At 44.4% G+C, this 11,576-nt stretch overlaps 1 protein-coding gene across 15 annotated transcripts in view; it reads right to left on the bottom strand.

The window, feature by feature from the left end:
- Positions 1 to 11,576, bottom strand: part of rbfox3a (RNA binding fox-1 homolog 3a) — a 553,126-nt gene that overhangs the window by 93,595 nt on the left and 447,955 nt on the right. Inside the window, exon 1 of one of the 15 annotated variants that reach the window (XM_008416527.2) lies at positions 5,817 to 6,208. The exons of the other annotated variants lie outside the window; for them this stretch is intronic. Within the exon in view, the coding sequence (XP_008414749.1) occupies positions 5,817 to 5,942 (126 nt within the window). The 5' untranslated portion in view covers positions 5,943 to 6,208. Of the gene's footprint in view, positions 1 to 5,816; positions 6,209 to 11,576 lie in introns of those variants that run through there. 15 annotated transcript variants of the gene reach the window in all.

Raw genomic sequence — 11,576 nt, 5'->3', positions numbered from 1 at the left:
CACACACACACACACACACACACACACACACACACACGCTATAGCAGCCTGTCTGTGAAGTCTCTGTGAAGAACAAGGCGGCACTCGCTCACACACCAAATGAAATTTCAAAATAAACGACTGAGCTGTGATTTACAATTCTCCTCCGGGGCAGAGAAAAGTGAGAAAACATTTCAATCAGGCCCCTCCGCCTTTGTTATGCTGCTATGAATCAGCTGTTTAAGGGACAAACAGCTGAACAGCGGGCGGGAGAGAGACTCCGAATGATTTCACACCAAAACACACAACATATTGAGAGGAACGTTCTGGAGCCCATGAAATTGGGTTTAAAGTTTTGTTTTGATTTGTGTCTGATTGAATCTGAGTGAATTGCTCTCAACTAAACACACTGCAAATAAACAACAAAGCCGGCGTGATATAATGGAAATATTTCAAACACAGTGTTTATCTATAACAACACAACAGAAAGGAAATAATCAGGAGATCTGGGCTTCGCTCTTTGCTGTGGCTTTCTTTACTTTTATTGTTAGTAATTGTAAAACTCTCTGTGAAATCAATGTTTCTGAACACACCGGAAAACCAGGTATGCTCTGGATCTGACAAAAAAAACTAAATTATGGAGAAAATAATCTGTAATCTCAGACTTTCTGTTTATTTTCCAGCTATTCATCCATTTGCTAATTGTTTTAATTTTACATCCATCCTTCTATTAATTTGATTAATTCGTCTGTTCTTTTCTTCATCCCTCCATTTTTTGAATTTATCATCATCCATATATTAATGTTCTGCTCATCACACCTTTCACTGTCATCCATCCATCTTTCATCCATCCATCTAATCTGCTGAAGCCTCTGCCGTCATTTCTGTGTTTATTTTTTTTTAAATCTGCCAAAAAGACAAAAGAAACTCCGGAAATGTTTTATTTTGAAATACTTGAAAGCTTTAAACATTAATTATGTTAATCTTATGGATGGTAAAATGTTTTAAGTCAATATAAACTGTTTATTTAAAAGATTGAGAGGAAGTCATATTGGTGGAAATGAAACAACAATTTGATTTGATTAAATTTGGGCAATGCTGAATTTTTTCATCTGACAAAATGAAAGATTATAAAATTTAAGTAAACAGTTAAAGCAGATGAAGCTTCAGGAAACCCGCAGGGCTCCGTGTTGGGCCCAGAACGTTCAGGGCCCAACACGGTCAGAGAAACTACTGCTGTAGATCTACAAACAAAACCTTCATAGAAAACTATTCACTTCTCCCGTTCAGGTAAATGTACGGGGCAACATTCATAGGTCTTATAAAACTATTTAAATCTGCTCCTTTAGTCACATAAAAAAGTCTGATTTGTATCATTTAACTTCATTTGTTTTACGTCAATAATTTCTCAGTTCCACTGGCAGATTATTGGATTTAGAGCAAAATGTCCAATAATCTGATTATTTATGACTGAAATCAGTGGAAACTGAACTTATTTAGGAATAACTGATTTAAAGCAAGTTTTCTGACTGAAACGTTACTTGTCAGTTAGTTTTGTCTCATTTCAAGTGTATTTGGATATTTGTACTAGAGACCAGACAGAAATCCTTGGTAAGATTTTGTGTTTTTCCAGTGTGTATTCATACTAACTACATTTAGAGACGCAGGAAAAACTCTTAGCCAACAGAGAAAAGTCTTTTTTAGAAAGTGAGAAGATTTTCCTCTGCCAGCCAGGTTTCCAGGGATGGTGTGAATTAAAACACTCCAACCTCAAACTCAGTTTAATCTGTCAATAACAATCATCAATAAACAATCATGGACTTAAAACAGACTCTTATAGCTACGGAAGAAAATTAGGGCCAAAAAAATATCTGACTTTAATCTCAGATTTCTGACTCTTTTTTTTTCATATTTTTTTTATCTCAAAAGATTAAAGTGAAATTTCTGAGATTAAAGTCAGAATTACTTTATTTCCCGTGACCTCGTCCTCTTCTGTATATATCTGGCTGAAAAGTCACTTCTAAGGTAGTTTGTCTTATTTCAATTCTTCTAAGATTTCTGCACTAGAAACTGGACAAAAACACTGGGCCAGATTGTGTTTTTGCAGTGTAAGTGAACGGGTAATTACCAGGTTCCTGCAGCAAAAGGAGGCTAAGGAGTTACAGAACCCACTGGAATCAGGCCGAGTGGGAACGGATCTACGACATGGCGGACCCGGGTCGGGGACCACTTCTCCCCAGGGGGCCTCCAACCTGCCCCTGCTAACGCTGGAGCTCCAGGAATCAGGATGGCGACTGGTAGCGAGTATTCCCAGAATGCCCCTGGATCTGTGTGTGTGTGTGTGCCGGTGCAGACGCAGGAAGGAGAGGAGTGTGTGTAGAAAGGAGAGGTGGATGCTGGTGAAACCAGAGAGTCGGGGCAATTCCTCCCAGGATCCACCGACATGAAGGGATCGCCCCGTCTCAGTGACCTAACCACTCAGAGCGACACCGAAGCCGCACGCGACCGGACCGGCGGGGGGGCGATCCGAAACAGCCAGACGGAAAGAAGCCACAAAAAAGAAATCAATGGATGCAAGAATAACAATAGACATCAGCAGAGTGGAATGCCACGATAGAAAATCCAATTACGGATCAAAGGAAGGCAATTTTAGAAAACGTAAGATGTGGAGATAAGTCTGAGGGAAAGACGAAGAGAGAGAGATGTGGCATGGAGACAATAACAAGACTTAAGTAACGCCATGCTTCCCACCCATCAGCATCGTCTTAGATAATAGAGTTACGTTTACGAGCCGTGCCATATGCCCACCCAGCGCCTGGTAAATAGAAAATCCATGAGATGCCATGTTTTTATGACTCAGAAGACAGCTACTAACTAGCAGGAGCAAACCTGAGTTAGCCCGTCAGCTCCGGCGCGCGGCATAAATAAATTTATACTCTAATACAGGCCTACAGCGGCCAGCGAGCAGCGCGTCCCATAAAAGCCTCAGCACACTGTAATTCATAACTCCCTCAATATCCAGCTCCATAACTCAAGGAAGGAGCCTCCACCATCCGAACCGGGGTGAGGAGGGGTGACATCATCCTGCGGAGGGACGAGGCCGAAGCCGACGGCTCTGAGCAAACGTCACAGCAGGGGAGACCAGCTCAGCTGCAACGTCACCATCATAAAGCCTGGCAAACTGTTCAAATATTCACAAATATCCATCTCTGATTTCTTCAAACTAAACATTACTGAACACATTTACCAATGATCAATCCCTCCAGGATTTCATGGTCGTTTCTGTGATTCTTTGTGATCAAAATCACAAATTTTGTGATGCTAATTTAGAAATATTTGCACTTATGTGTAACGGTAAATGTGACTTTTGTTACTCGCCGTATCAATGATGAACTGCGTAGTAAAAGGAAGATACTGCCACCTGCAGATGGGAGGTAGCATCACTTCAACCCTGAGGTTTTGAAAATTTGCAATAAAATCACAAGTTATGTTTAGTTACGTTTACTTTAGTCACATTTTGGGGAAAAAATGACTTTTAGGTTGGATGTGCTACTCTTGAAATTTGACAGTAAGAGTAGCAGCTCTTGGAATCACAGCTGCAATTTAATATTGAAAGAAATTTGGAAAAATGTTTCATTTGTCTGATTTCATCTTGTAATTATGATTTATTTTTATGGTCTTTAAACTACCAACATTTCCACATAACTTCATATTTTGGTCCATCTGATGATGTAATTTTTAAATACTAAATGAGTGACGTTCGCAGTACTTCAGTAATACTTTCTAGAGCAACTCTGATGTTTTTGTGTTTTCTTGAGATCATGTAGTCATGTAAAACTGGAGGGACTGACTGGTGTCATCTGGCCACATAAAACGCTGCGGCGTGCCGGATTTGGCCCCCGGGCCTTGAGTTTGACACATGTGATTTAAAGCAAAGTGGCCGTGAACACACACCCAAACACAACGGAGGTATGCTTTGCTAATCTTTTATGCAATAAACTCCTGCGTTGGTGTGATTTCACGCGGCGCCATGTTCGCACATAATAAGCAAAGCTGTTCGGAGCCCAACTTAATACAGTGTCTTATTTGAAATGCAAACAAACTGCGAGGCAGAGGCTATCACCTCAATCTATTCCCCTTCTGTTCACTGGCTGTCATCTTACATGAGCCGATGCTGCAGTTCTGCACCGTGGCGAGGGGCGGGGGCGGGGGGGGCACAGGCAGCATTGATGGGTGATGCGGGAGGAAGAGGAATGGAGGAGGAGGAGGAGGAGGCGGGATGCCGGCCACAGTGTGATTCAGAGGGTTGTTTCCCCTCTCAGCGCTGCAGGGCGAGGATTTACCGGAAAGGAGAAAAAAGATCCAGGAGAGGCGAAAGAACAAAAGCTGCTGAGACATGAAAGGGTCTGAAACAGAAAGGGATGTTTCATGAAAATAGCACGCAGGAAGTTTCAATTTCAGCTGTCTTGGTCTTTTAAAGGACTGGACGTAAACACACACACACACACACACACACACACACGCATACACACACACACACACACACACACACACACACACACTGGAGGCTTCCTAAGGATTTGGGATGTAGTGGAAGGTAAACCCTCCTAAACTCACTCACTTTATTCCCGTTTTTACAGGTAGGAAGAGGCTCAGTGAGCTTCTGACACAAATATCTAACACAGAAAGGAAACTACAGCTGCAGTGTTGGGGACAATCCTGAAATATTTCCAGACACATTCAGTCAGATAGAAACGACAACTAACGACTTCAGAGGCGTCGTTTCATTAAGGGACTACAAAACTGTTGAGATGGTTTTGGCTGCCGTACAGTCGGCGGCACCTGGTCGCCCCCACTTCTCCGCCTGGCCGGCGGGGCGCGCGGCTCTGGACAGATGGGTGGGAGGGCGGCGAGGCCATTACCATGATGCTGAGGGGGGTGGAGGGGGGTCGGAAATGAGGGAAGCAGGAGTTCAATCGGGAGCAGCTCCATCGTTATGTCCCTCCCTCAATCACCGCGGCAACACTCTGTTTACTGCGGCACATGCGGCCGGCAGTAAAACCGGAATTGGACGCCCCGACCCCCATCCAGCCGCCCACCCATCATCCCCCAACTCGCCGAATTAAAACATGTGAATTATTCAGCAGACAGACAGGCACTGGGGCCCCGAGGAGTCACCTTGTTGATTTTTTTTTTTTTTTTTTTGTGAAAATTGCAGCCTTCAGGTTTCACGAAACGAGGGGGATCAGTGGCAGAATCAATTTCCAAAAGAAGAAGAACAAAAAAGAAGGAAAAATCAATGTTAATTTGCAGAGATAGACATAATTATTCATGTGATCGCCATCCTGCAGGCCGCAAGTTTCAGATGAAAACGCTAAATTAAAAGAAGCATACTTTATAAAAAGTTGGCAGCCATTTGCGGATAAAAGTCAGGATGAGGAAGAAATGTTTCGCAGCAGCGTTTCCCAGCACAATGAGTCATGAAACGAGGGATGTACACAAACACTGCGTGACTCCACGTCACAGTAATTGACCGCTTTAATTTCACTCCAAAAACCAGAGCAGCCAGGAGAGGAAGAGGAGAGCTAAACGCTCTCCGCCCGTTCCCTCGTTTCTTCCATCCACAAAGCCGGGGTGAGGGTCAAGGGTTAGATGGGAGGGAGGAGGAGGGGCGGCGGGGGTGGGGGGAGTACCACAACACAAAGCGAGAGCGATGCTATCACGTGCTGCCGAGGAGCGCACGGAGGAATGAAAGCGAACGGATGGAGGGGAAGAGGAGGAGGAAGAGGAGGAGGAGGGAGGAAGACGGCGGCGAGGCGAGCGTCATTCAGTCTTACCTCGGGCAGGTAGAGGAACGCGGGGGGACACTGGAGCGAGTGAGGCAGCATCCCGGAGCCGGAGAGCAGCAGGCAGCCCGAGTTGGCCATGGAGCTCAGCGTGGGGTGACGGGACGCTTTGCGCATTTAGCAGGGAGATCCTTTCGCTCTTCGCTCTTTCTTTCCTCTGGCTCTCCCACTCTCTCTCTCTTGCTCTCTCTCTCTCCTCGGATCACTTCCTTCCCTCTGCCTTCCTCTCGCCTTTTAAATTTCTCCTTTCTCTCTGGCTTTTGTGTCTCTACTGAAGATGCAGCATGGAGGCGAGCGGCGCGCAGACAATGTGCATGTTCCACCTTTATCGCTGCTGCTCTCTCTCACTATCCCTGCTGCCGCGACTCTGTTTACTTTGTGTGCGATAAAAGCCAACATAAGCATTCAGACACAGAAGGGGAGGTTCTGTGCACGCCGAGGAGGAGGAGGAGGAGGAGGAGGGGTTGGAGAGACGACTAGGGGTTGGGTAGGTTAGGGTGGGGGTATGAAGGAGGTGGTGGTAACATGAAGACGGGGGGAGTCGGGGTGCTGATCAAGTCCCCGGTGGATTCATACATCAAACATTAGAACAGCTGATCCGGGGCATTAGCAGCTTGTGGGACAGTTTTAATTGCCACGTCCACACTCAGTGGCCACTCCTCACCCCATGCACTCAAGGACATGCATGCATGGCAGGAAAAGATGCATTAAAACAACAACGGCGGGTTATTGGGCCCAGTCGTGACATCACTCTGCAGCCACTGAGCCCAGAAGCGACTTGGAGCTTCCGTTCTCTGATTAATTCTGGTTGATACGCCGTTAGAAGCGGCAGACAAAGGGAACGCAGAAGACGGCTTCGCTACGTCATCCGTTCTTGAAAGCGATCCAAGCCGGTTTCATAACCGCGATGCCTCAGCAGCGTCTGGAGGAACCCGGGTCACCAGCGGGGTACAGCAAGGTGTCGCCACCACTGAGCCTGTAATGCTCGTTAATGCAGTCGAGACATGTTTAATTCATCAAGGCCAAAATCACAAATCTGTCCCTGTGGACGACATGCAAGGCTCCATCTTTAGATCCCAGAACAGCAGGAGGGCTTTACTGCAGACGAGCCAAGAAACGAGGATTTCAGGCCTTTTCAGGGTTTCAGCAGCAGCAGCGCAACAATCTGAGCTGTGTAGGCAGGATTAAAACAGGGATGCTATCTTCACACGACAGAACGGCCCGACTTAAACATGCCTGTGTGCTGAAGCAAACATCTGTCAGGATCATTTTTGGTGAGACGCCGTTGTTGTAACAGCTTGTTTCATCTCCAGTCTGTCGTCTTTCAGTCGTTACCTGGACTTTCTGCGGCGCGGCGGTAATAACGGGGTGTTTCTCATCGGAGAATTGACTTTCCCTGGGACACTCCCTCTGCGGATTGAATAAGCAGGCAGCAGAGGGACGACTGGCCTGTAGTTGCTCAAAAACGAAGCCGATAATAAGACATTATTAATTCAAATAAAAGCCCAGCTCACCGGCAGCTATCTTGCGAGTATACATTCTGGTTGGGAATAATTGGCCTGAGTGTTTGATGCAGAAGATCAGTCCTCACAGATATCTGATCTGGTTTAGGCTGAGCGCCCTGCCTGCTGAAGATGGGAATCCATCTCCCTGTCTGTGTGTTTTTCTGTCTCTCGCTCATTTGCTCCCTTTTTTCCACCACGTCTGTCTGTCTCACCCAGTTAATAATTCAAATGAGCACTGCCAGATCACTCCCTTCAAAGGGAGTTGCTGGAATGTTCTCAACGGTGCCTTTTTCTTTTTGTCATGTGAAATCAAAGCCCTCAAACGCAGCAGAGATATCCTCAGTTAACTCCCCACGCTGCAGCTCTGCCAATTAAAGAAAGATCAACAACAACCGCAAACAGCTCACGGTTGATCACTAAGAGAAGAAGAAGAAGAGGAGTGATCGTTGTCGTCATCACTTTAGCCAGCGTCCATTATGCAGTCACCACATTTCTGGTAATAATCAGCATAATCATTATTACCACCATCATCATCACTGTCACCGCGGCTGCAGCATGCATCTTCTGAGCTGCAGAACAGGATTCACCCTGACACACACACACACACACACGCAACCACACACACACACCCTGGAGGCAGGATTGCATCTGAGCAGGTGTGCATGTTACAAGCTTTTAAATCTGGGTTTAATCTCCTCTGAAAAACATCCGCCAACGTCTCTGTATACAAGCCGCAGCTTTAGAGAGACAAGATCCGGTGCTGTGCATCTTCAAAAAAAAAAAAAAAAATGAAGGAAGAAATCAAAAACAGCAGTTCCAGCAGTAAAAAGCCATCACACGGTCTGGAAGCACCGTCAGCAATAATCAGAGGCAATACAAGCGGCGACTAATGGGGCCCAAACGATCGGCGGCACATTCCGGTTCCCTGTTCATCGTATGACCGCTGATCAATACCAGCACACTCACTCTTCATCAGGAGGACGACTGTTTATTTCCTTTGACCGAGCACGCGACATCCCTCAGCTGCTTCTGCAGTTCTACCTGTTTGGTTCAGTTCTGCTTCAGCTGCTAAGAGATATTCCTTAGACAACTTTATTAGAACCAAAAGGAAACCTTCCAGATCCAGCCGCAACGCTCGGTGGCACCTTCCGCTCATAAAACTTTATATTTGGCGGTTCTGCTTCCAAGGGAGACGGTGCAGCTCGATAAATTAGAATGTCATCAAAAGGGGAATTTATTTCAGTAATTCAATTCAAGAAAATCAAACTTATACGTTGTGTGAATTTGTTTCACTCAGACTTTTGGTTAATTTTGATGATCCTCGTTTACGGCTGGAGTTTGAGCAGAACAGGAACATGGTCCTCCTGAACTGTGTGTCGGTCTGTATTTGGTTGGGGCTCCTTTGGCATGAATTACTGCATCAGTGCGACGTGGCACGGCTCAGGTGTTCAGGCCGTCCAGGTAGCTTTAACATTAAGGTTTCTACACCTTGTCCACAGTAAAACTCAAACATTTTCACACACACTTTGTGGAGATGAAAAAAAAGAGATATCACTATCATATGATATCATTTCTTACTGTTATTAACAATATCTTGTGGTGTTATTATACATTCTACAGCAGAGATAAAGTAAAATATAACAACATTTTGACATGTTTTCCTCACATTCAGCTGATTGATCAGAGAACAAAACACAGATTTAACAAAACATGTTGTATAAAATATAAAATATAAGTCAATCTTTATTTCAATTATATCAATAAGTAATTGAGCCATTAGGAACATAAATAAAATTTAAAAAAATATATCAATATGTTTTCTGGCATTTAGCAAATAGAAATAATTGTAGGGCTGCACAGTGGTGCAGTTGGTAGAGCTGTTGCCTTGCAGCAAGAAGGTTCTGGGTTCGATTCCCGGCCCCGGTCTTTCTGCATGGAGTCTCCATGTTCTCCCTGTGCATGGTGGGTTTTCTCCAGGTACTCCGGTTTCCTCCCACAGTCCAAAAACATGACTGTCAGGTTAATTGGCCTCTCCAAATTGCCCCTAGGTGTGAGTGTGTGTGTGCATGGTTGTGTGTCTCTGTGTTGCCCTGCGACAGACTGGTGACCTGTCCAGGTGACCCCGCCTCTCACCCGGCACGTTAGCTGGAGAGGCACCAGCACCTCCTGACCCCACTGAGGGACAAGGGTGAAAGAAAATGGATGGATGGATGGATGGAAATAATTTTGGTAATTCTAACTGACCTAAAGCAAGATGAGTTTCATCTGATTTAACTTTCCCCACAAACAGTTGACCCTTCACCCCAAATCTTCACAGACTGTGTAAATGTCACACAGGCAGCTGGGATTTTCTGTTTTTTCTTCCACTTAATTTTCCACTGAACAGCAGCTTTTTCTGCAAAAATCCTTGCTGGCTGGAAAACATCTCAGTTCTGTTACATAAGACATTAATTAACAACACAAATCAACTTTTTAATAATAGTCTAATGCAATGCACTGAGAAAACCTGAAAAGTTCTGCAGTTTTGAACTTTCTCTACTCCTGCTGGAAGAGAAATCGTTCCTCCAGCTCCAGACAACCGGTTCGATCCCAGATATCCTCGGCTGCAAATTGCTCTGGAAGAATCCAGCTCTCCTCTTCCACTATGTATGAACAAGCACAAGCTTGGCAAACTCTTTGAAAACACAAGACTGCATAAGACCTTTATGTTTAAACCGGAGCCGGGCCACACCCAGAACAGCTTCTGTTGCAATAGATTTGGACTGGTTCAGAAAAACCCGATTCAGTTCTGGCAGGAAACAGATCTGTCCTGGACTGCAGGGTTGACAAAACACTTGATAACTGGAACATTTCTCAACACGTCTGCAGCTTTATCATTAAAAAAAATCAGTATGAGAATCAAACTACACTGTAAAAACACAAAATATTACCAAGTGTTTTTGGTTTCTGGTGGAAATAACAAGTTGCAGGATATGCAACTTGTTTTAGGTTAATAATTCATTAGTATTAATAGAAAACATTTAAAAATGCTGTTAATTTTTAATGGTATGTGATTTTAATTGTTTCTTATAAATTTGTGTTTTGACTTTACAGATCTTGATCAGCCTTTGGGCTCGTCTTTCTTTCTCCTGCATAGCTGTTTCTTTTTATCTGTCGTGGTTTTTGTACTGTTTGCATGTGCAAATAAAAATATTCTATTCTATAGAAAAAGTACTATTTCCACTGGCAGATTATTTCACCTGTTAGAATAAATTGTTCCCATGTTATAAGTGAAATAATCTGCCAGCAGTTCTAGTACTTTTTAATCAATATTAATGAATTACAGACTAAAAACAAGCTCCTAATTCTGGCTTAAAAGTTACTTGTACGTTAGTTTTGTCTTATTTCAAGTGAACTGAGAAATTTCCTCCAGATAGAAATACACTGCTCAAAAAAATAAAGGGAACACTTAACCAACACAATATAACTCCAAGTAAATCAAACTTCTGTGAAATCAAACTGTCCACTTAGGAAGCAACACTGATTGACCCGACGAGGGTCCCCGTTGTCAATCAGTGCTGCTTCCTAAGTGGACAGTTTGATTTCACAGAAGTTTGATTTACTTGGAGTTATATTGTGTTGTTTAAGTGTTCCCTTTATTTTTTTGAGCACTGTACTTAGTAAAAATTAGTTTTTTTGCATTGCATCTTGTTTGAGTTTCTAATTGTACAAGTTGTTCCCTTTAATTCTGTGATAGTTTGGGAAATTCTTCAGCACCGACTTTTACATAAACAGGAACATCCTCTTCGATCTCCTGCTGTGTTGCTTTTATTTACTTATTTACATTTTTTTAAGCCGCCGGTTTGATCCTATATGTAGCAGCAATAAATCCACATATTCCTGCCTGAATGTGCTGGAGCTGCGGCTGCTGAGTATCTTCCGACTGCAGCAGCTCCTTCCCACCTCTGCACTCGGTGCTTCAACATGGACACAGCTCCCCCATCAGGACGAGCACCAGAGTTCGAGCAGCACGAGCAGGTCAGAGTCGGGCCGGACGTTGTGCACTCGTCTCCGCCTTGCACTTATATGTAAATATATGGGTTCTTAATGAAATCCCCCATATGGTCGGGGAACAGACTGCAGGGGCTGAAGGGGAGCCTCCACCTTGCAGGACACTCTGAGCAGGAAACAAAGCCGCGGTGTCTGCTGATGGTGGATTTTGTTCCGAAGCGCGAGGCCTTTGGAGGGGCACCCTTGAAGTGCCCCT

This window comes from Poecilia reticulata, linkage group LG8 (assembly GCF_000633615.1).
Source record: "Poecilia reticulata strain Guanapo linkage group LG8, Guppy_female_1.0+MT, whole genome shotgun sequence".
In the NCBI taxonomy this organism is placed as follows: domain Eukaryota; kingdom Metazoa; phylum Chordata; class Actinopteri; order Cyprinodontiformes; family Poeciliidae; genus Poecilia; species Poecilia reticulata.
This window is presented reverse-complemented; position numbering and strand designations above follow the sequence as displayed.